General features: G+C 38.2%; 1 protein-coding gene across 1 annotated transcript; it reads left to right on the forward strand.

The window, feature by feature from the left end:
- The first annotated feature begins 18 nt into the window (after nt 1–18).
- Nucleotides 19–25234, forward strand: CEP78 (centrosomal protein 78). The gene is made up of 15 exons (XM_082335590.1): nt 19–279; nt 506–681; nt 1315–1387; nt 1919–2022; nt 2811–2985; nt 4833–4946; nt 5207–5271; nt 9353–9461; nt 10938–11073; nt 12046–12091; nt 13294–13437; nt 19464–19541; nt 21348–21514; nt 23008–23161; nt 24676–25234. Exons 1-15 carry the CDS (start codon nt 27–29, stop codon nt 25198–25200), a joined length of 2319 nt encoding a protein of 772 aa, XP_082191716.1. The 5' UTR covers nt 19–26; the 3' UTR covers nt 25201–25234.
- Nucleotides 25235–25619: the final 385 nt, after the last annotated feature.

The raw sequence follows: 25619 nt of genomic DNA on the forward strand, positions 1-25619 counted from the left end.
AGAGAGACATTTATCAGCTAAAAGAAATGATTGAGTCAGTCAAAATAAGAAGACAGTGCATGCTGGATTTCTACTCCCATTATGAACATCTTTGTGCTCTTCAAGGCTCTGTCCCACTGAAAGCTGTGAAGGCTAACCTGATTCAGGGTGCTCTTGATCTAATTGTAGATCGCATCAAAGCTGCTGATTGGGCACCACTTCTGAATGCTATGAGGCATAATAAGACTCTGACTTCTATTGGAATAAGAAGTTTTCATCAACAAGGTCTTGGAGAATCAGGTTTGTAGTGATGGCTATAAAAGATAAGTAGATTCATGTATGCATGTTAGAATTTGTTGCATAAAACTTGTGTGTGATTGAATATGTGGGGGGAAGAATTGTAATATCGAAAGAATTTCTTCAATTCTATTTAAGAAAAGCAGCAAAAAAGCAAGGTGTGATTATGATTGCTTTTAAGTCAATAGGGACTGGATTTTACTGATGTGTAATTTTTGTTGTTCACTAGGTGTTGAGAGATACAAGACTTACTTTAGAAGGAGAATTCCAGCAATTCGATCAAAAGACTTGACTGGCCAACTATGCAAAGCTGTCAAAGGCTGTCTCAGTATATCAGATGTAATAAAAAATTTAGAACTGCAGGGTTTGCTTCTGAGGGAGAGAGATCTAATACTTTTAACAAAGGTGAGAATATATCGGTGTACAAATAAATGGAAAATATGCTTAGAACGTAGAGAAATAGCAACTAAATTTTATAAATGTTTGTCACAGATGAGGATGTTCCTCTTCTGATATCTTTGAGTTACCCATCGTATGAATGATTCTGCTGAGACATTTAGTATAACCTAATCTTGCTGAACCTGTCAAAATCACGTAACCTTCTCTTGTCCTGATCCATCAAGACATGTTATAAAGTTCTTAGCAACATCTCTGCCATGTGTTCGGGGGCATATAACTTATGCTTGTGGCTGAAACTACCGTGCATGTGCATAACAGAAGGAAAGTCGTGTGACACCAAGGAGATTAAAACAGGTCTTCCCAGATGTGTTATTGGAACACTCTCCAGTTCGCTCGTGAGTGGCTTCTAGGAAAGGAGGTTGCTGTTTGTTGCCCATAGGCTATGGCTCCTCCAGTACTAAAGAAGTGAACCAGCTTAAACTGAGCTTTAAGGTTCACTTGTTTTGACCTTCCTCTGAACCCCCTAGAGTTTCTTGTAGGGAGCACAAAGAGTTCTGAGCAGTTTGGGTGACTTGGTCTTTTCTTTGTTTGTATTTCTGCTTTTCAAGCCAGTTAACAAACATTGTTTTTATTCTGAAGGGCTTGGCCACAGCTTCATCTCTGGAGAGCGTCTCTTTAGCCCACTGTCCAATTGGAGATGGAGGATTAGAAAGTAAGTTCAGAACCAAAAATGTGCAAATATACTTCTCTCTTTTTTTAGTCCTTTAAATAGGTAACTAAGTTCTTCAGTATTTCTATTCCTGTTTTAAATTTGTCTATAGTGATTAAAATAACAATCTTCTCTTTATTCTACATGACTTAACAACATTGGAAGACTTCAGTTTCTTCACTTTATGCTAGTAAATAGTCATACTACTTTATGATCATGTTTATACTTCTATTTAAAACAACAGTCATATCAGGTTAACTCTTTCTTGATTTGTTCATGTTTACATAAGTAAACTGAAATAAAATATGTTCTAGCTTGTTCAGATAGTCTTTGCTAAACAGTTGGGCTAGAAATACACAATCTTAGAACACCTTAAAAGTATTTAAAATATACATTGTATTTCAACACTGGTTCTTTGTCAAGGCTTTTGCTTGTTAAAGCTGATTCAGCTTCTTAATATGGCAGTAAAAAAGTGTGTTCTGATAATCTGGCTGTGGTGTGTATAGATAACATGCATGCTTTTGTTTTCTTCAGCAATCTGTCAGAGTATAAAGAATTCAGCTACTATCAGATATGTAAACTTCACAGGATGTAGCCTCACATGGCGAGGAGCAGAACATATAGCGAATGTATTAAAGGTAATTTAATCACCTTTCTTAGAACCAAATGTTCACAAGAACTTAAATACGTGTGATTTTTTTTTTTCTTTTACCTTCAAGCTTTAAATCCATCACAGCACATTGTGAGCAGCATATGTGAATACTGAGGTTAAGCATGTGAATACTTCTTCTGAAATGTGTGACTTTGTATGCCAAAAGTAGCTTAGTTTACTGGTGTGGGATTTAAATATGGTGTTTCTTAGTAAACATCAGTTAAACAAATAACAGTTCAGACTGATGTATTTTTTTAAAATGAGGATTAGGGCTGTAAATGTCTTGACACCTGTTTTGGGGAACACTTCTTTCATTGTCACAAATTTTGAAAAATGTCTTAAGTATTCTTAAGCATTGGGTAAGAATAATTGAGTTTACAGTTCAGAAGCTACTAATTAACTGATTAGTAAGCTTGTGACTAGTACACTATTCTAATAAATGTTAACATTGGTTTGCATGAAAGCACATAATTTCCTAGTGTGTGTTTCCTATTCAAGATGCATTGACAGCATCTGTCTGCCAAAAGAAGGTAATAAGATGTTTTGTAGCCATGTTTAATAATTTGCATTGCAAACTGGATGATCAGAACAAACGTGACTTAGCTGTAACGTTTAAAAATTACTTGTATTTCTTCAACTCCGAAATGGTATAACTGTGTTTCTTACATCAGCACTCAAGCTATTAAACATCAGTTACAAAGATAACTTGCGAGCTTCTCATCATCAGCAATGGCTTTGCCTTTGCACTTGGTAACAGCTGCTTTGTTTGCAAAGCACCAGGCAATGAAAAGACATGGTGAAGCTTGGGCTGAAAGCCTACGTTACAGGAGACCTGACCTTGACTATATGTCCGGCTTGAGGCGGATTACTTTCAACTGCAACATGCTTGTTGGAGATAGAGGAGCAAGTGCCTTTGCAGACTGTCTAGGGGAGGACCTTTGGCTAAAAGGTATTGTGAAATACTGACTCTTAAGATATAGCAGTGGCAGGAGAAAACTTAAAATTGTCAGTTATAGCAAATTTAGCTAGAAGAGTAACTCACTATTTAGCTAGGAAAGAGTAATCTTTTTTAAAAAGAAATTTCTCTTCCTCTTTTGAATTGTCAAAGTCTCCGAATATTATTGTGCCGTCAAGTATTGTCCTCTATTATTTTGGAGAAGTAATTTGCTCTACAGTGTATCTGTACAAAATGACTAATGTGGTGGTGTAAGTAAATATCTGTTGAAATTGTTTTATAGTTTGAGCCAGGTGTACAGATAACGCTCATAGAGATGGAAGAGAATCAGATTAGAGAATACTTAAGCAGACTGGACATACGGAAGTCCATAGGCCCTGATGGGATGCATCCACAAGTGCTGACGGAGCTGTCTGATGTCATTTTGAAGCCACTGTCAGTAATCTTTGAAGGATCATGGTGACTGGGAGGGGTGCCTGAGGACTGGAGGATAGCAAGTGTCGCTCCTGCCTTCAAGAAGGCTGGGAAGAAGGGCCCAGGGAACAACAGGCCAGTCAGCCGTACTTCGGTCCCTGGGAAGGTGGGGACGTGCTGCCATCCAGAGGGACCTCAGCAGGCTGGAGAAACGGGCTGATGGGAACCTCAGGAAGTTCAACAAAAGGGAATGCAAAGTCTTGCACCTGGGCAGGAATAATTCCGTGCACCAGAACATGCTGGGGGCTGTGTGACTGGAAAGCAGCTTTGCAGAAAGGGTCCTGAAGGTCCTGGTGGACAACAAGCTGCCTTTACGGCAAAGAAGGCTAATGGTATCCTGGGCTGCATTTGGCAGAGACTTGCGAGCAGGTTGAGGGAGGCGATTTTTCCCCTCTGCTTAGCGCTGGTGAGACCAGACCTTGGCTCCCCTGTACAGGAGAGAGCTGGAGCTAATGGAGAGAGTCCAGCAAAGGGCCACTAAGATGATGAAGGGACTAGAGCAACTCTCATTTCAAGAGAAGCTGAGGGAGCTGCGACTGTTTAGCCTGGACAAGAGAAGGCTCAGGGCAGGTCTCATCAAGGCATACAAGTATCTGAAGGGATGCTGTAAAGAAGGTGGAGCCAGGCTCTTTCCAGTGGTGCCTCGTGACAGGGCAAGAGGAAGCGGGCACAGACTGAAACACTGGCGATTCCTCCTGAACATCAGGAAACACTTTCTTACTGTGAGGGTGACCAAACACTGGCACAGGTTGCCCACAGTGGTTCTAGAGTCTTCGTCCTTGGAGGTCTTTAAGAGCTGTCTGGACATGATACGGGGCAAGTGGCTTTAAGTGAGCCTGCTTGAGCAGGGGCGTTCGGCAAGATGACCACCAGAGGTCCCTTCCAACCTCAGCCATTCTGTGATACTGTGCATGCACAACATGAAATAAATGCCAAAGCCATGATAGTACTATTTCATGGCAACCATGTAACTTACTGATGCGTGCAAGTGAACCTGTGGAAGCAGACTCAGACTTTTTAGGCATAACTTATGTGTTTGTACATATGATGTTAGCTTGGGCAGTTGAATTAATTGGTGCCTGGGAATGTTACATCTGCTAGCAATTGTCAAGAATGGTGATTTTTATATTCTTTCTTTTGCAGTTGTTTAGCAGTTATTTCTTAATGTTGATCTATAATACTGATTTAAACTTCTAGTCTTCTCTGAAAGTAATACTCTTGTTTTTACACATAGCTGTTATTGTCATGTCCTCTTTTCTCATGCTTCATGTTCTATGAAGGGTTTTCAGCAGGTGTGGATTAATTGTATTAGATACTGACTTACAGGTTACGCCACTGAATATTTTTTTTTTACTTAAACATTTTAGCACTTGATTTGCAGCAGTGTGGAATATCGAATGAAGGAGCAAAGTCATTATTAGATGCTCTTCAAACTAATAGAACATTAGTGGTACTTGACATAAGAAAAAATCCATTGATTGGTATGTATCTATATCTACCTTTGTCCTCTTTGTGGTTTGGTTTGGTTTTGTTTTGTTTTTTTTTTCTTTTCAGTAACTCTGGAGGGAAAAATAAACTACTTTTAAGGAAAAAACCTGTAACGGTGTTTTGCTAAACATTTTTAAAATGGGGGAAGGGAGCAGGGTAGGTAATGTGTACTGCTTATTCAGTGATCTGTTTGTTTGCATAAATACTTGTCTCATACAGGAAATTCTTAATACGATATCTTAATTCATTCTAGATCACACTATGATGAAAAACATTATTGAAAGAGTTCTTATGAATGGAAATAGTGCTAATTCGGAGGTATGTGTTCAGCGTTTTGGAGTGAGTTTGGGGTTTTCTTTGTAGCTGCCATTGCTTTTTTTTTTTTTTTAAGGGACAACTTTGTTCAGAATGAATGTAAAACGGCTGTTCTAGTTATAAACGGAAGTCTGACTCTTAAGCAGTTTAAAAAAACACTATGAAGGGAAAAACTAAAAACCCTAGCAGCAACATGATATTGTATTGGTCATTTTGTGTCATTTCTTATGTAGTTTAAGATGTAACATGTAATAAAACCAGGTTATTAATTTAATGAAAAGAAAAATGGAAATATGTGTATACTTGGGCATAACCACAGAACGTTAAGTAAATATTGCTGCTGGACTGCTGGAAGGCTTTCTACTACATGTTGTCTTTCTTGTTAACATGGTAATAATAACTTTTCATTAAAAAGTAAAGGAAATCACAATTTAAATTTTAATTTATTTTGAAACTTATTTTTTGTCAATAATTTACATAGCTAAGATTTTTTTAAGTTACTCAAGACTATCCTTTCTAATACTAACCATCCAAGAAATCAGAGTCTAGTTAAAATACAGTACCCCTTGCCATCTTTATCTAATAGTCCGTAGAGAGTTTACAGTAACGTGCATAAACTGAGTATCTGGACCATTTATGATTAGATATACTGTTTAAATACTGAGTTTTTTGTTTATAACACAGAAATCGGAATCAGTCCCCAAAGGAGACAGCAAACAAATGGTTGTACTCTTGTACAGAGCTGCAACAATCCAAGTTCTTGTTATGGAACTTACTGCTCTTTTGGTTTTGCAAAGGCTTAAAAGTCAGAGCTGTGGATATGAAGGGAGTATCTAATAAACTGGGAAGTTTGTGTGTAGAATTCCTTGAGGATTAATACAGTTCCCCACTTCAATCTCTTAAAGACTTTTTTTGAGAAATTGAGGTTGGTTGTGAAGGAGTACTCTTTCTCCTTGGCAGATGCAGTCAAGACTTGCAAAGTGTTGCAGGGATCACATGAGAGTAGCATCTGCCTGGAGATGCTCAAGATGATTGGAAAGTTGAACTGTGAGAAGAAGCAGCTCTGGGGAATCTCCCATATACTATGAGCTAACTCAACTCAAGACATTTGTTTGATATTCATCCAGGTAGTGCAGTGTCTTAAGTCTTATTGACGATGTTCGTAATTCTGCATACCTCGTTAACAATATGAATGAAAAAGGATTGACCACCAGCTTGCTAAGTAACTTTGCTTCTTCCGCAAGTGAAAACAGCCTAGATCCTTTATTTCGTAAGCTCTGTGAGTAGGCTGTTGTAAATAATACTTGCTGTTTATCATGGGATCAGTGCAGACACTCAAAAAGGGGTAATCCACCTGTTTAGCAAGACGAACACAAACTTTTGATGTTGAGTTGATATTCTTTTGAAACTGAAACATACACTACCCTAATCTAGGATATACAGTTGTTCTTGAGCTCAGTTATAGAAGCCTGGATATTACGAAGAGAAGAACAGTTGAGTTTCTTTGAGCTAGTGTCTTGATGTGCTGTATATTGAAAGGCAGCCGTGTGGGGTTTTGTTTTGTTGTATTGTGTGTGGGTGTTGGTGGTGTGTTTTGTGGGTTTTTTTGTTGTTGTTTTTTTTAAGGAGTCAAAACTCAGGGAATAAATTAGTAAATTGTCAGAGGTATTAGTGAAGACAGTTGGTCATTAAGCTCTGTTGCAGAAAGAACTGCAAGGACTGCTTCTTCATTCTGTCAATAGTCAAAATTCAGCCATACAATTTAAAAAAACCAACCTACAAGTAAAAACAATTTAAGAGTGTATTTGTGAGAGTCCTAATGACATACTCTAAATTCTGGATGTAACTAACAGTCTGGTTCTTTTCATTTTTAACACGTTTTAGCATAATACAAAAATTTCAGTTATTTTTCAGATTTTCCATGAATTTTTTTTATGGAGGATCCATTATAGACAAAGTTTACAAAATTAAAGAAGCAATGTTTGTTTCTTGTAGCTTAAGCTTGTTAAACAGAATACAGTCAGTGAGCATCTACATTGCGTCCTTTTGTCATCTGTGTACTGTTGCCAAACCTGTGAGGTTTTAAAAGGATGTGCTGGCCCATTTTTTGTAGTGGAGAAAACATGGTTATCTATCTTGGAAATTATTTAATTTAGTAGGGACTTTTTTTTTTTATTTTACTTATTGTGGTTTCTAGAGATCTGGATTTCATATTGGTAGAAAATGAAGAATCAATTGGACTAAGTTTAGCCTATGTATAGATACTTCTTGAACACAAAGTGTAAGATGTAAGTGTCGGATTTGTTTATATCTGAGAAGTGGCAGAGCTGCATTCTGTACCATCTCATCACGGCACCTGTTGTGTCAACTCCATGATTTTGCTTATGCAGAAAATATGTTAAGGTGCTGCTGTTTTGCTTTACAAAGGGAAGTTTGGTGGGCTTTTGAATGGCCTCATAATAATAAGCCATCATAACTACAAAAGGTCATGTATTGGCTGCCACAAATAGCCTGTAATGTACTGTCACCGCTTGCTGACTGCATACCCGTCACAGCAGCCCTTCCATCCTGTTGTGCATAAAACCTGGTTGTTACTCTTTGCTTTTCAGTAGCATGTAGGTGCTTGCCTTTTGGGTTGTGTTTTCAAGTTTGCAAGAAGAGCTGCCTACTGCTAATTGATGTGTTTAAATTTGATGGGCAGCTAAAACAGAGGAAAGTTGCATTATCCTAGCAGCACTGTCTAGCTAATATAGTGGATTGCAATTGTTGTTGTGATTGGGTGTAACTTAAAGGAAAAATCCACTGAAGGTGTCTATAAAACAAGTTGCATTCATAGTCTCAGCTCAAGGACTTGGTCATTTTTCAACAGTGTCCTAATATGTTTGCTGTCTTTATACTTGGATGTTGTACAACAGCAGCAGGCAGCTAGACAAGAGACAGCCTACTGGGCTAGATGAGCTTTAGGTTTAACCTAGTATAGCTGCTTTTTTATGTGTGTAGTAAAACAAAATTAAGATACCCTTGCTCTTGGAAGTTTACAATGTAATTTTACTCTTTCTGTCTATTTTTTAGTTTCAAATGAACAATTCACTTGTTTCAGGAGCTAGATCCAGGTGTAGACCCAGTAAAACTTATACAGGATTATTTGAGTCCACAGTGTTAAAAAAAGAAGTTTTTCTTGCCAATGATAAACTTGGACTAAACTAGTTAGTTAGAGCACAGTAATGGCATTTTAAGCTTCCCTGTGCATTAGGTGGCAGTAACTTTGGCATACCGTTCCTGGTACTCTGATGTGAGGTTTAGGGCTGTCTGAGATAAGCTTTGTGTTAACATCAACTGCATTTCCTTCGACAGCTGCTTCAGCACTAGACTTTGTACTAACTGTAGCTTGGTGCACACTGAAAAATAAGTGACAGTGTAACTTAAGAATATCTACCTGGAATAATAAAACTTTTATTGGGGAAAGGGGAACCTTTAAGAATAGAGCTGTTGCTGTAAGGAAGCGAAGTTTGAAGTACAGCAATTGCCTTTGATTATCACTATGTCTTAATTTTGGTTTGGAGGCTTTTGCTGTGTAAGGATGAATTTTCATCACAGGCAGTGAAAATTAAACTTCCTATTTTTTAAAATACTAACTCTATTGGTAATACAAAATCATGTCAGGGAAGCTTTTATTACTCTGGAGAACTTTGGCCTAAGCCAGTCATTCCTAGCAAGCCAGCTTTCTGAGAATGAAAAGCAAAAGCCAGAGTTTCCTTTTTATAGGGTTAATGCCATTTCTTTTACTATAAAAGGAGAAGCGTTTTGCACAGAAGAAAGGAAAATATTGGATGGGATATTGTAGTGGTGTTCTGGGAACACTTTCTGGTAATGTAGCATTCAGACTTGCATTGAATCTGTGTTTGAATTGGCGCTTTGTGGGATTTTTTTTTCTCCTTAATTTTATAGTTTATTATTAAGTTTTCTGTAACTAGCAGTGTTCTCCATGTATCTGACAAAAACCCCTCTAATCTTAAATGAGCACTTCTTTAAATATCAGTTACTAAAACAATTTGTCTTTCTTTAAAAAAAAAAAAAATTCCAGTATAAGTGGCTGATGTCTCCATCTTCCAAGGATGCTTTGAAAACTAGACCAAAGAAAAGAACTATTGTCCTAGGAAGTGGTCGAAAAGGAAAAGCTACTATTCGTATTGGTAATACTGTCTTTATTTTCTCTGACTATAGTAAATTTTGTCTACAAAATAATCTTCTAATGTGTAAGAGCTTTGATTATAAAATATACAATGTGTCTAAATGTTAGTGTTTTGTAGAATACTTGTCTTCAACTAAAAATTCCATTTATTCTTAATTCAGTAATGTGTCTTCTACCATCGGTGGTTTCTGTAGGAAACTTGCTCTTGTTTTTAGTGCTGCTAGATATGTGACTGAAAAAATGGTAGGGTATGCTGACTTAAATATGTGGAAGCATTGCACGTATTTATTCTGAGTGCATCCTCTCCATAAGCGTTCACTTCTTACTACCACCAGGCTTCCTAGTTGCCTTGTTCTTCTGATGATGTAACCTTTGTGTAGCAGACCATCCTCTTCCAGAACAAACAAGCATGCATTTTTTACTGATGTACAAAATGTTCTAAGATTATTTTTTTTTTTAACTTCATGTAGACCTATTATAAATAGTATGTTTAAAATAACATAGGTATCATGAATATTTATAATTAAGTACTGATAGCTGCAATACACTAAATTTTTTCAATAAGTTACTAAAAATTTTGCTGTAATACATTTGGCTGTCTTTCATCTTTGCTCTAGTTATCTGGAAGCAGAGAGGTAAGCGTAAATCAAATTGAAGTCTTTGTATAAATAAACTGTGGTGATCAGGGTGATGGAAGAATAAAATGCCTGACTTATAGTTGTGTTTTTAGGGTTTTGGGGGGTGGGTGGGGGTGTTTGGTTTTTGTGTTTTGTTTTTTTTTTTTTTTTTTTTTAAAGAGAGGGAGGGAGTTGGGGGTGAAAAATACTCTATCCTGTTTACTTGCTGAGAACAAACTGAAATTTGGAATTCTGTTACCACAGTTATGCATTTCTGTACCATTTAAACGACAACAAAAGACTGGACTAGTGAACATGACTTTTCATTATTCATTCCTCTTAAGTGAAGGCATTGCTGGTGTTCTGTAGAAGCGATCAATAGGAGTACCAGCTTTAGCTTCAAGCATTTTGCCAGTTACAAACCCAACGTTCTTCACACGAAAGCCACTAGAGGGCAATTTGAAGCACATAGATAGCCTTATTGTCTACGTGGACTGTCTGAAGCTCCCACTTGAGACAGTGCAGTTAGGTATCTGAAATTAGTAATGTGAATAAATGTCTTAAGCTACAAAACTTTGCTTTCTTTTTTGCATAACAGCATGTCTTAGTTAGATCAACCTAACGTAAACAGTTAAGTATACCAGCTTATAATCGCAAGAAAATAAGCTGTCCACCCCTCTTTTTGGGAAGCAAAACAAAAGTTTTTTAACACTGTAGCAAAATCAGACTGAAAGCTAGATTTCCTACAGTCTCTTCTATTATATAGGAGATTTTACTTACGAACAGTAAGCTGTAAATTTATATGTAAATAATTAGGTATAATGAATTATCTTTTCTCCTATTCTTGCTGTTCAATACAGGATTAACCTCTAAAAAGTCTGTAAGCCCTGGGAAAAAAAATACATCTGTGAAAGATAGTTACTCACCAAAACCACTACCACCGGGCACAAAAGGCTTCCTTCCTTGGCGGACTGCAGAACGTGCAAAGAGATGCAGGTGAGGTTTTCATAGTACAAGGGAAAATAACAAAGCATAAAACCTGCATGATAAACGTAGTAGGGAGCAGTGTTAGTTTTTTAAAATACATGTTGGGAAGTTACACACAGAATTTCGTATTGCATCCATAATTTTTTCTATTTGTATAAATTTCGAGAATGTTACATAAATTCTATTCCAGTAAGTTTTTAAAATACACAAAAAGATATCATTTGATGGCCATGAGAATATCCAGGTGTAGCAAAAAAAACACCAAACCCACAACCAAACCCACCTTGCTTGTTTGTTGTCTTGTTACTAATGATATATCAGACTTACCATAGCTGAAGATGCAATTTAGTTTTCTAAGCTTGTAGTATAGTTGATCTGGCATCCAGTTCGAGGTGCCTAGGTATTTTTTCCACCTCTTCTTTCTGCTCGATCTCCCCCAATGCCAACATAATTATTGTGATCATCTAAGCCCTGAGAAGTAAAATTAAAAAAAAAAAAAGTTACACATGGAAGCCATAATATTATTATCATTCTTCCTTTTGAAACAGTTTTTGTTTTGTTTTGGTTTTTTTTAATGTATTCTCTAGACCTTGGCCTCTCAAAATGGAGGCTATATAAATATTTAAACAAAAAAATTACTTAATGCTCTATCATAACTATTTTTATTAAACTTGTTTTTCAAAATGCTGAACACCAAGTTCTCCTGTTAACTTTAGTTCATAATAATTAACTAAGCCAAGATGCCTATTGAAGATATTAACGTTAGCATCAAGTAATGTTGCTCTAATTCATGTTTAAGTAGGAGTGCTAATAGAACAAAATGAGGATGTAATGGGTGTTAAAGGAATACAGTGTAGTGTCTGATGCTGTTTTTATGCTTACTGCTTCACCTGTTCTAGAGTCCTGTGTTTGGAAATGGAAGTAGCAATGGTGACATTATATAAACTTACTTTTCTGAAAAGTGCTTTTTTCTATCTTTAGAGGGGGGCCAGTGGATAGTACTGAAGAATTACCAGTGAAGATTCAGGTACTCTCTCTCTCTCTCCTATGATGGTTCATTTAGTAGATGAATGCCTGAAAAAAAGATGAAGGTATTGTCAACAGAATCATTGTCTAATAGTTAAGACTGGAACGTGCTTTTAAAGTCTCTCTCTCACAGGAGTGCAAAATAATAGTTTACATCAGCATTTGGTTGAAACGTCTTTGATACTTAGTTTATTCCATTTCTGTATCACTACGTTTTGGTTTCTTAGCCTTATGAGCAAGCTGGGTTTGAGTAAGGGCACAATCCCTCTAGAGGCAGTAAGGAGAATTAACAGCATTTTTCTCTGAAAGGTTCTGTTCCCCCCTTCCTCTCTTGTCTCCTTTTGCTTGTGGACTACATACTTGTCTTTGAACCCATCTGTGAACCACTGTAATAAGCATACCAGCAGGGGAAAAAAAAAAATCCTCTCTTTCTTCCTTCTCCTTTGCATCTCATTTACATCTCCTCATCCGCCCCCCCGGCCCCGAGAAAAGCTGGAGAAGTTAGTATGTAGTAGTGAATTTAACTGGCTCACAGAAGGGCCTGATGGGTGCTGAAGCCAGCACACTCATCCCCTGCTCTGGCGTAGGCTTCCCATGGGCTGCAGTCCTTTGGCAAAACCTGCTCCAGCACAGGCTGCCCACGGGCCTCAGCTCCTTCGGCCCATCCCTCTGCTCTGGCATGGGGTCTTCCCTGGGCTGGAGTGTGGGCTTCAGCTCCACCAGGGAGCACCTCCTCCTCCTCCTCCAAGCCCTGGTGTTTCCTCTGCTCTTTCTCACTCTTTGTTCCCTCCTCTTCTGCCCCTCTGGCATTTTTTTGCCCTTTCCTAAACAGGCTTTCCCTGAGGTGCCGCCGCCTTGGCTGCGGGGCCCAGCCGTGCCCTGCGGTGGGTCGGTTGGAGCCGGCTGGAACCGGCTGAGTCTGGCCCGGGGCAGCCCCGGCCCCTCCGCACAGGGGCCGCCCTGCAGCCCCCGCTGCCAGCACCTTGCCACATATACCCAATATATGCACACATACGAATTTTTTTTATATTGTTTTATGCAAATTTATTTCAAAGTTGCATAGCTGGACAATGTGTCTGTATTGTAAGGGACTCTGGGAAACGATTCAATTTCAGTTAAGTTTTTGGTACTATTTAATCTTTGATTTTTATTGCACAGTGTAATGCTGTGAGTGGGTGTATTTTTCTTTTCTAATGTAACTAGACAGGTATTCCTGTGAAAGTGACAGTAGAAAGTGCTTCTACATCTGAAACCGAAGACACAGAAGATTTAGATGATGTTATCCGTCATCCTGATTTGGCAAAATCATTAGATAAGATTAACGTAGCAAAGTATCAACAATTACAGGTAAGAAGCATGTTCTGTGTCTTGAGTTCCATAAAGGCAAATTATATCAATTAAACCATGTTTTATTCAGAAAAATATTAGGCTCATAACCAGTCATGGAGCAAAACTTCTGAAGAAGTTTAATTATCCTGCATTATGTCACACAGGCTTCCGTTTCAAAAGATGTGTGTCAAATATGCACTGTATTTCCAGTCTCTGAATAGTTCTAATGAAGATGTGTACGCTATAAGCATACTGTCAAATCAGGGCCATAATAAGGAAAAACCTCACTTAATACACACAGCTGCAATATGGGTAATTTCTCTGTTCCAGTCTTGAATCATGGTTCATAAATCTTTTGATCAGTGTTATTGCCTGTAGTATTTCCTTCCAAGTATTTCCTTTATAAATGTAATTTAGTATTATTTCTAAGAGCTAAAATATAGTAATGATTGTTGTGTAAAAATAATAACATACTTTCGTTTTTGTTTTTTTTTTTTTTAAAGCTCCATTTTATAACTGAGCTTGGTAAAAAACTTTTTTCATTTGCTCTTTATTATTCCCTCTACTTCTTTTATAATTCTGAAAAAACAGCAGTAGCGAGACTGACTATTGCCGCAAATGTCTTGACAGGGAATGTTCTTATAAAAGGAAGGGAAAACAAAGGGTGTGTTTCAGTGGCTCAGTAAGGCTGCTGAGGTAATCTAGCACTATTATAAAGTAAAACCCTCATGCAGAATAACTGGGTTGTTTCTGAAGTGTTAGGATTTGGATTTTGTTGGAGAATTTGTACTGCCTCCAAATGAATACTGCAAAAAATAAGACCTATAGTCAGTCTGGTTTTGGTGGTGTTTGTCATAGAGCACCACACTGGGTGAATGAACTGTTCACGTGTATAAATATTAAGACCATATAGCTGTCTTATGTAAGCAAAGTGAAGTTGAAACTTAACGTGTTGCAGATCTATGTGTAATGGGAGAGTTAGGGTGGCTTAGAGTTACTGTAGAAGGCAAAAGGACTGTAAAAATACTGCTTAAATAACTACCCGCCCTTTTTTTCAGCTGATGTATACTTTTTCTTTAGGCCTACCCTTTTTCTCTCTAGAACTTTTTGTTCAGGAAGATTTTCAAGGTTTTCACGTGTTGCTGGGATTTAAAGTTGTATAGTGGCTTTCTTCTTTGTAGGTGATTTCATCTTGCTGTTTGTGTGCAATATGTTGACATCATGCTGTGCAGTGGCTTCAACACTCTCATTGTGTCTGGAATCATGGAATTCCATGTGACGTGCGTATTGCACCAAAAACTTCTATGCAGCAAGTACAGTGCTTTCAGGAAAGACTTGATGTATTTATTCTTGGTGTTTGGAGAGGGAGGAATATTACTTTCAGGACACACTGTAGAGGCAGACTGTTTTGTGCGTTGGGGAAGGGTTGTCATATTGACCTCTGTTGTCAGTCTTACCTGTAGTATTACATGTAGAGCAACTGTAAGGAAGGGATAATTCGTAATTAATTTGAGCTTTCTCGGAGGTAAAACTACAAATTTTCGGAACCTACCCCAAAATTGGTTCTAAATTTCCTGTGCTTGTAAAGGTCCAGGTTTTCCTGATCTTCTGAATTTGAAAACCAAAATACTTTTTTAGGCCATGGTTGCATATCTGAAAGCACTGTTTAAGCAGTCTCAAACTGTTTCTGTGCCTCAGCCATCCCTTTTGTTGCCTTGATGCAAAACATGGTTTCATATTATGGCAGAACCAAACTAATAACTTGTCACCATTGAATTGTGAGGTCTGTTTTCCCCCTGTCCCTTAGTGCTTTTCCATTTCTTGCTTCGGTCTTTTTCTCTCTTCTGTCTTTTTTCATGTTTATCTGATCATAAGGCAAGTTGATTCAACTTGGCTGATGTGGAGAAAACTCACGTAGTTCAACAAGGAGAAGTGCAAAAAGTCCTGCACCTGGGGGAGAACAACCCCACGCACCCATGTATGCTGAGGGCAGACCATCTGGAAAGCAGCCTTGAAGAAAAGGTCCTGGGGGTCACGGTGCACACCAAGTTGAACATAAGCCAGCATTGTGCCCTTGCGGCAAAGAAGGTGAATGGCATCCTGGGCTACATTAGGAGGAATGTTACCGGCAGGCTGAGGGAGATGATCCTTCCCCTGCATTCAGCACTGGTGAGGCCGCACCTGGAGTACTGTGTCCAGTTCTGGGCTCTCCAGTACAAGAGAGACACAGGCATGCTGGAGAGAGTCCAGCGAAGAGCCACATGGATTGTTAAGGGACTGGAGCATCTCTCCTATGTGGAAAGGCTGAGAGAGCTGCAACTGTTCAGCCTAGAGAAGACAAGGCTCAGGGGGGATCGTATTAATGCATACAAATACCTGAAGGGAGGGTGCACAGAGAACAGAGCCAGGCTCTTTCCAGTGGCACCCAGTGACAGGACAAGAGGCAATGGGCACAAACTGAAACACAGGAGGTTCCCTGTGAACATCAGGAAACACTTTTACTGTGAGGGTGACAGCGCTGGCACAGGTTGTGCAGGGAGGTTGTGGAGTCTCCATCCTTGGAGATACTAAAAAACATCTAGACAGAGTCCTGGGCAGCTTGTTGTAGGTGGTCCTGCTTGGGCAAGGGGTTGGACCAGATGACTTCCAGAGGTCCCTTCCAACCTCAACCAGTCTGTGATTCTGTGGTATTTTTCTAGATCAGTTTTCAGTCATTAAGATAAATGACTCACATTGGCTTATGTGATTGAGTACGTTCCAGAACTGGAGCACAGTAAGGGGCAGAAGTCTATGGCTGATAATGTGAGAAGGGAAGTGGAGGACCCTTTTTATCTGCATTAATTGGACTTAGGTATTGTCATTAAACAGCTGTTACTGCAGAGCTGCTTGAGTGGGGAGCTGACTTGAGGAACTGATCTAGCTGAAAAGTAATCCAGTGTATTTGGCTGTAGCAGGCCTTGGCACAGCCTTTCAGTAAAGTGGGTCAACCAGCTGTGCTAGAACAGTGATGGGATTGCAGAGTGGGAATAAACAGTAAGAGGTGGGAACTCCTTAAACTGCCACTGTGCCAAAAAAGCTCTCCAAACATCCCTTCACATGACTAAATGAACAGACTTTCACTTAAGTATGCAAGTCCTTGAGGACTTTTCTGCATCCTTCTGCTCAAAAAGTAGCTTTACATGCACTACTTAGTGAAACAATATTAGTTGTGTTTTCATTTTTTAAAAAAATCCCTTGGCTAACAAAAAGCTTAATTTCTGAAATGAAAAATAAAAACTGATAAATATTCTTACTTTCCGCTAGAGGGAATCTGAAATGTCAGAATCGCTTCTGATGAAGAATGTAGTTGAGGAAACTCCCAGATTTTGAAATTTTAACTAAGGATATAAATGGTGAACTTCACCATTAATGTAGCTAGCAGGGTAACTACGCATTAATACTATGTGAATTATGTAGACATAGAGATTGCACTATAACTCTTTTTTAAAAATAAGGACAACAATATAATCAAGTAGAAAACCATGGGTAATTAGTAACTAAAGTTTTTTTTATATTCTTAGTTTCTAAACTTCAGTTTTATACCTTTGTCTAGTGTTGAGTAGTCATATTGCATACAGTAATTCTGAGGGCTACAGATATATTTGCTATTCAACTTCATCTTAAAGGCTGTTGGTGCTGTCTTTGTGGACTACACTACTAGAAGGGTCAGTTGTGTACTTTGGATTACATTTAGCTCTCTGATGTGTTTTAATTTTTTTTCCTACACAAAGACTAGAGGATTGTGTAAGCTAGTGAATTTCTCAAAAGCACGTCAAAGAATAATGCGTACATGTACTTGTAATTTAATGGTGACAAATATGTTTGATTTCTAGCTCCCATTATTTCCACACAATTGGTATTTGTTGAGGGTTCTCCTTAGAGATTTCCCCCCAACACCATGCCTGGAGGCGATTTTGTTACATTGTGGCAGTTAGATACTGTTAAATCTCTTCCCAAATACTGTCTTTGAAATGTGGTTTTCCTATACCTTCTGACCTCTGAGAGTCTTTCTCATGGGTTCAAATGATAAAGATATGACTAGCTTTCTAGTTTCAGGATTAGCTTGGTTGATGCTAGTCTAGCGATGTTAGGAGTGGGCATCAGTGGACAATAGTGACAGACCCACAATCTTCACTCTGAGTGGTTGTCACTGGGAGGGCTATATCTAGAGTATTTTAAAACCTGCATCTTTGAATCAGATGCAAAAGTCCCTCGCATTCTGCAAGACCTGTGAAGACCTCTTTGCATTTGTAGAAGGATTATTTTTACTATGCATTCTGTTGCACACTAGTCTTCTCAGTTGAGTGCTTGTATGAAGTGCAGTAGTATGCTCTTGAATAAGCTTTTGATAATAAACAAAGGATTTCAGTACTATTTCGATCTTTGCTCCTCTGTAGAACTGATTGATAAGATGTGTACAAAAAGCAGTGTCCTGTGTTACATATATATGCCTGTATACAAGGTGTATAGAGAAATTAAGAAGCTTTGATACTGTTAATTCATATAGGTCACCCTCTGAAAAAATGAGCAGCTTGATAATTTTAACAGTTTTCACTTTTGGAACCAGAAGACTGCTAAGGCATGTGTCGTGGTTTAACCCCAGCCAGCAACTAAGGACCACTCAGCCACTCATTCACTCCCTGCCCCGCTGGGATGGGGGAGAGAATCAGAAGAGTAAAAGTGAGAAAACTTGTGGGTTGAGATAAAGACAGTTTAATAGGTAAAGCAAAACCTGTGCATGCAAGCAAAGCAAAACAATTCATTGACTGCCTCCCATTGGCAGGCAGGTGTTCAGCCATCTCCAGGAAAGCAGGGCTCCATCAGGCGTAACGGTTACTTGGGAAGACAAACGCCATTGCTCTGAATGTCCCCTCCTTCCTTCTTCCTTCCCCAGCTTTATATTGCTGAGCATGACGTCATATGGTATGGAATAGCCCTTTGGTCAGTTGGGGTCAGCTGTCCCAGCTGTGTCCCCTCACAACTTCTTGTGCACCCCCAGCCTACTCGCTGGTGGGGTGGGGGTGAGAAGCAGAAAAGGCCTTGACTCTGTGTAAGCACTGCTCAGCAGGAGCTAAAACATCCCTGCGTTATCAACACTGTTTCCAGCACAAATCCAAAACATAGCTCCATACTAGCTGCTATGAAGAAAATTCGCTCTAGCCCAGCCAAAACCAGCACAGCATGCAAGAACAAAAATTCCTGTTTGTTCTTCCACTTCAGATGCTGTAATTAAAGATGATAATGCTCCACTATGATAAAAGAAAATGTGGTGATCGCTTATCACATCCTGACTACTGTTCACTGAAACTGAGAGATTCACTACTTAGAACTAAAAGTTAAACTGTAAGTGTAGGCATGTCATGAATAAGACTAGACTATATTTGTTAGATGTTTGGTTTTGGTTTTGTTGTTGTTAATTCAACAATAAGCTGCTTAACTGACTGAAACAGTTTGGGATTGTGAAAAACTTAATTTTCCTGCTGAAGAACTAAGTGAAACCAATTGGAAAGAGTACAGTTCTTACAGTTCAGAATTTTGTATTCCTACTGGTATAATAAGCAATAAAATCCTGGATGTAGAATACATTCTGAAAATCTAGGTATGGCTACTAAGGATTTTTTTTTTTTTTAGAGCCCAATTTGAGCGTTTGATGAGGTAGACATATTTAGTTAAAAGTGAGGTTTGAAAAGGCGAAGGAAGAAGTAGAGAAGAACATATATTCCTGATGGTAATGTCATAACCCCAAGAGACTTGTACTATAATCTTCTGTTATCTATTGCTTTATTGCAAATCTGTTGAGTGAATCACACTTATTTCCGCTTTCCTGTGTTAATTTTTTGCATCCTAGAGTTACGTACTGGTAGGCCTCTGTCATGTATTTTTGTAGAAGATATGTTATTGCTGTGCGTGAGTTGTTAATTGGACATGTTGAGTTTTTGTATAATATTGCATGTTGATCTGACATTTTGAGATAATTTCATGATAGTTTATATGTGTTTTTATAGTTGGAGCTAGAAGAATGCACGGAAAAATTAAAGGAAGAACAAAGAGCCAGAGTAAAGGCTGAGGAACGGATAATGGAGGTAATGATACTTGATTGTTAAACATCTTTACTTTTAAAGGAGGCACCAGTCAAACTATCCACTTGTTTAATTAGGAGTAATTATCAATGATGACCTCTAATGTGGTAGCTTCCAGAGTTTCAGTTCAAAGTCACATGGATCATTTACTAGCCTGAGGGCAGTGATGAAATCTGCATTTAGTAATGTGTGTTTGTTCTCCTGATCCTATTCCAGAGCCTTGAACTCCAGGTCAGGCTACTCTTTCAATGTGTTTCATTCATTTGGTGTATTACTTATGATCTGGGGCATCCAGATGTTTGTTTTTTCTTGAGAAAGTGATTAAATCTGTTTGCCATTTGCAGAAGATGGATAGTTCTTTGAGGTCTTCCACCTTCTTTATCATGACTTGTGCTAAAAAGTTGTTTGTTGCAAATGTTGTTTAATTTGGCTTATTCTGTCCCTTCGATTTTCAAGTTTTGTTTCTGGAGGCAATAAAAACGTCAGATGGTTTTCTGCATGGCATGTTGGCCATAGCCGTCAGTTGTTGCAAAGCACAGTTTTGCAGTATGACAGAACTGAGCTAACAACTTTTCACAGTTAAATTGTGAGATCTATTTCCCCTCCATCCATTGTTGCTGACCTAAAAGGATCCTTTTGCATCAATAAGCAGAATTTATTGTAATAGAGTTGAGTGTTAGATAATGTAAATGAATGGATTTTGTTCTTAAATATGATCTGGAGTGGAATGGGAGTGGTGGTACCTTTTGGAACTTGAGCAACAAGCGGTACCCCACAGTACACGGAGCAGATATCCACAAAGGACTCTACAAAGTTCATTGTAGTCCTCCACTGCGGCCATCCCCATCCTCCTGTAATGTGAGGTGCACCAGTGGGCTCTGCTGGGTATCTGTTGTTTGAATACTTAAGTACTTTTTAAGCTAAATACCCACTGCAACAAATCTTTCTCTGTCATGCTAGATTGCTTGGACCTAGCACCTTGTCTCACGAAAAGGATAAAATAAGTAGCAGTAATCTCTAAAATTGTTTATTTTGATGTTAGTTTAACAGCTACAGTGCACTACACAGATCTATAATTTTTTGTCCTTCTCTCGTAAAAGATGAAAGAAGGAAAGCTTGTGGTAGCAGTGATTGCATAGCCGCAATCTTAAATGAGTGTCCGAGTTAATGTTTCCCTCAAATACAAAACCCTGTATATCCTACAATTATCATTCAACTTTCAGTTTGTCATTGATTTGATTAATGTTCGATGTGAAGAAAAATCAGATCATCTTAAACTTTCAATTTTGGGAAGCACAGTGCAGGGGAGAGATACAGTAGTATGCATTCCCTCTGATACAGAGGGGTGAATATAAGGAGAGCATGGGCCTTCATTAAGGTTTTTTATTAGTAAAATAAATTCTTTGGTGTTAATGTGTCATATAATACATGCAAAATGACATGATATGAAAGCTAATTTTTTTGCTTGCACTTGCTCTGCAACATTCTGTGCATACTGAAGACAGTGCTGTGCCAGCAGTTTTGTGTGCCTGCAGCAGTTTCACTATGGTAGCGTAAAACTGCAGCTCTGGATAAACAAACCCACACAGGGCTCAGTGTAACAGTGCCCTCAATATTTCTGGTACAGGAAACTCTGTGTCAGTTATGTCAGTTATTTTGGGTATTTCTCTTTGTGAGACTGCTCTATAGGCTTGCAAAAGTGGGGTTTGGGTTTTTTGGGGTTTGTTTCGTTTTTTTTTTTTTTTTTTAACTGGCAATGATAGAAATTATTTTACCTTTTTTCTTTTTTTTTTTTTTTTCCCCCCATAGCTAGAAATTGAAAATGCAAGATTAAGGAATCTAAATATCTCCCTATCTGAGGCTCTTCGTGCACAGTCAGTAACCAACATGATTTTGGAAGATGAAGGTGTTCTAGGCAGCATTGAGAACTCTTTCCAAAAGTTTCATGCTTTTTTAGACCTCCTTAAAGATGCTGGGTAGGTTGTCACTTTACTTAAGTCTTACTTTTCTGCTGAGATTTCTTTCCAAAATTACCTTCCCAATGAAGTATGCTGCCTCCTTCCCCCAGGTCTCTAGGACTGTACTTGCAAAAAGCAAAAGAAGAAAAATGAACTGTATGTACCTAGTGCTTAATCTTTTGTGAGTGGGAAAAACATGATCCAAGCACTGTCCAGCTGAATCTGTCCTTGGAAAAGGCTTTCAAGAAGTCCATTCCAAAAGAGAAGAAAGCTTCTATTAAAGCATGTTTCCAAGTCTTTATTGGATCACCTGTGGCTCTTAGCATTCCCATAATGCAAAAGGCTCAAAATACAGTTGAACTGGCTTCAGAAAGTGTTCTGTTGCCTTGGACTTTTACTAATTGAAATACAGAAATCTAGATGGATGAATCTGGCCTCTGTACTTAAATTCTGGATTATTTGTTATTACTTGAAATATTTTAGAAAGTATTGTTTAAAGTTTGTCTTAAGGCTCTACCACTCTTACCTGGCAGTTTTTCAGGGGACAGTTCATCCTTCCCGTTTGTCAAAGAATTTCAGCTTAAGTTCTCAAACCTGTTTTGTAAAGCTTATGTAGCCAGGCATGGCAATCTGCTCCAGGAGAATGAAGGAATGAAACAAAGATGTGATGCAGTCTACTCTGCATGTTCAGAGAAGACCACAGAAGATTTTACTTGCCCTCCCTGCCTCCTGTTTCCATCCACCTCCAAATTGTAATAATGTAACTTAATGTAAAGTTCACCCTGAGGCCGTGTTGTAATTTTGTGCCAATCAATTGGTAGAGTTGCCATTACTTTAAGAATGAATCTCAGACTTCGGAGTAAGGAAAAAATGCTCTCTCACTACATAAAAAATAAATTTTTCAGATGGGCTCTACATCTATTCATGATAATAGGGAGCTGCTCTGAAAGTTAGAGAATCCCAATCGCAAAAACGGCTCTTCTCAATAAGCTTCTGTTTAACGCTGTGCTATCAATTGATGGCTGCAACTTCTCACTTCTTGTTGAGGCTTAAAACACCCAAGTGGTAGGTTTGGCCAGCTTGTAAGCTGGCAGGTGAAACAACATGACTGTGTGTGTGAAGCATGTAATTGGATTTGGCTGTTAAGAGATTATGCTAGTTTGGGAGATGTGCACCAATCTTGTGCTTGAATGACAGAGTTTTAATCTTTGTTCTGCCTGACGGGGAATCTGCCTGCCAGCATCCTGCTCTGAGATCAATGCTAACTGGAGGCCTCATAACACTGAGTGAACAGTGACAGTTTTGAACTGGTGGCTAATTTGTGCAAAGATAGGAAAATAGCTTTAGCTACTTGTTTTCATCTTTATTAAGCTATTTTGGGCTTCTCAGAAAATAATGGGAAAACTATCTCCAAAACTTCAAACAGATTCTGTTTCTTCTTCTGGTTTTGAATGTTTAGATCTTTCACAGGGTAAGAATTGTGTCATTTTCTAATAAACTTTATTTTACAGACTTGGACAACTTGCTGTATTAGCTGGGATAGACCAGTCAGATTTTGGTCTTTTGGGGCATCCACAAATGAATTCTACTCTCAGTAAGCCTGCTAACATGCTAAAGGAGAAGTCTTTTGAAGAAGAAAGACAAGATCATACCCAGAATAGCAAAGTAAGTCTATAGAGGGAATGCTAGTGGCAATGTATTTGACGCTATTTAATGTACTTTTCGGCCGTTATCCCCCTCTGACTGAATTACCAAATGATCCATGTTTTGCTGTAGCTGTATTTATACAGATCATCGTCATTCAATGATTAATGTAAGCTTTTTAAGTGATTACCATTTGAAACAGAAACCATAGTATTTTGTAATGTTCTAAAGAAGGTGTTGGTGGTAATAATGTTGTTTCTTATTCTGAAATATGAAGTTCCAACAGTGGTATGCATCCATTAGAAATGGAAAATACCATGACTAGGTTTTTAAGAAACATTTGATAATGATGTACAGTGGTTTTAAAAAACTTAGTCTGGTAATAGAGTGTAGTACAATATGCCTATTGAAAAACAAGAATTTTCTTAAGTGATTGCAGTGTATGTGTCCAGTCCTGTTAGATTTCTACATGGGCCATGCCATAAATTTCAGGCAACTACAAATTTGCAATATTAACAACATAAGGTTTTAGTTTCTACTCCGAAGTCAATAAATAGAAAACCTTCTGGATTTTTCAAGGGAGGTACTAAAGTTCCCTTAAAAAAAAAAAAAGAAAACAGACCAGGCTTACGTTTTTAAAACAATTAAACATTAAGATACTGTCAGCATACAACATTGTCCAAGTTGGATGAAAATGTCATGCTAAGAATCGTTCTGCATTCCAGTATGTTTTTTATACCCAATGTCTTCCTTATTAAGTGTTCCAAATTCCTCAAGAACACCAGGAGCTTCTAAAACATAAGGTGAAAAGTGTTGGGTTTTTTCTAATGGTGTGCAAAGCAATTTCCAGTTTTGCACTTTGAATCTGCTAAAATTATTCAGAGTAATAGAGTAATTCTCGTTATAGGTTCTTTGACATTTGTTATGGTTTGGCTTGCCACAGTGTTTTCAGCTGATGGACTCTTCTGCAGTGGGACATTAACTTGTTCATGCAGTTTGTTTGAATCATTGTTTTTCTAATTCACCTACATTTAGAAGCCTAAGCTTAAAGTGTTTTTTAGGTATACATGGCAAAGGATGCTTACAAAAAGCTTCAACTAATACTTAAGCTACTCTCATACTTGTCTCCTAGTATTGGTTAATTTCAATTCTTGTAGCAGCCAGGTAGTGTGGGATAGACTATGAGGATCACACTACTGTGTACTGTGAGCAAACGTAATGGATTGCAGGTATTTCAGAATGATAGACAAGATTAGGCTTTGGCTGCTTCAGTATAACTGACACATGGCTGTAGTATAACGTTCAAGCTAGATGTGAAACTGTAATATGCCTGCTCTGTGTCATTATCACCCTAGCAATCTTCTGAAACTTGCTTGCTTTGAAAGGTAGTAAAGCTTGTGTGATTGCTATTGTCTCTGAATCTTTTCTATATTATGTAAAGACTTTATTTTGCTATGCAGATTTCAGTATTTGGCAGTTGGCAATACTGGATTTTTTTCTCTAGTTGCATCAGTATCTTCATTCTCTTATTTCAGAACAAAGCTGGGGACATCCAAGTTTCTCTTCCTGGCACATTTCAATCCCAGATGGTTGTGAATAATGCCTTCTCTGCTCTTAGAGAAATACAAGAACTTCAGGCTGCTGGGCAACAGTACCAGCCAGGCTCCTGGAAGGAAAATGAAGTTCAAACAATTAACCAAAATAAAGAGGATAAGCCTCGAAATAGTACTCCAACATTCTCTGAGAGGAGAGTAAAACAAAATGAACACGCAAAAGGACATCACTCAGCAAGGCAATTGGTTACCAGTCCGCATTCATTTTCTGATTCTAGTGTACATATTAAAAGTAATGGTAGCAGAATATCCAGTGGTGCTTCTGGTGATAAAAGCAAAAATTGTTCCTCAAAGAAGTACATTCCTAGAGCAAATGAAATGGCAATTCCAAATGATGGAGCAAGAGGAGACCAAAGTAGACTGCAGACAGTAAACCGGTCTGGAACTGATACTGTAGGATCTGGCTCTGAAAGACAGGAAAGTATCCAAAGTGTGACCAGCATTTGAAATGGTTCTAAAATGTTTAAACTGTTGTTTACACTTGCAAGATTAAAAATAAATTTTGGATGCCTTGGTGTAGTTTGTGAATTTTTTGTAAAGTAATGTAGACTTTGTAAACTTTTAAAGCATTGCATGCTGTTTAGTATTCCTGTTTCATGTTTGCATCACTTGTCACTAGATTTTTATTTTTGAAAACATGTGATGCACTGGTAGAACGGTACCCTTCAGTTTGTACTACACACAAAGGATTCCTGGCATGTGGATTTTATTGTGTATCACAGATCTTGTTATAGAGTGTAAACTGTTTTGAGCTAATAAAATTAATTTGAGTACAAATTTTGCTTTTCATTTATTTCGAGTGTGTTACAATGGAAGTGGAAAAAATGGGTTTAGGGCAAACATCAATTCATGCCTAACAAGGTGTG

Source organism: Platalea leucorodia, assembly GCF_965183815.1.
Source record: "Platalea leucorodia genome assembly, chromosome: Z".
In the NCBI taxonomy this organism is placed as follows: domain Eukaryota; kingdom Metazoa; phylum Chordata; class Aves; order Pelecaniformes; family Threskiornithidae; genus Platalea; species Platalea leucorodia.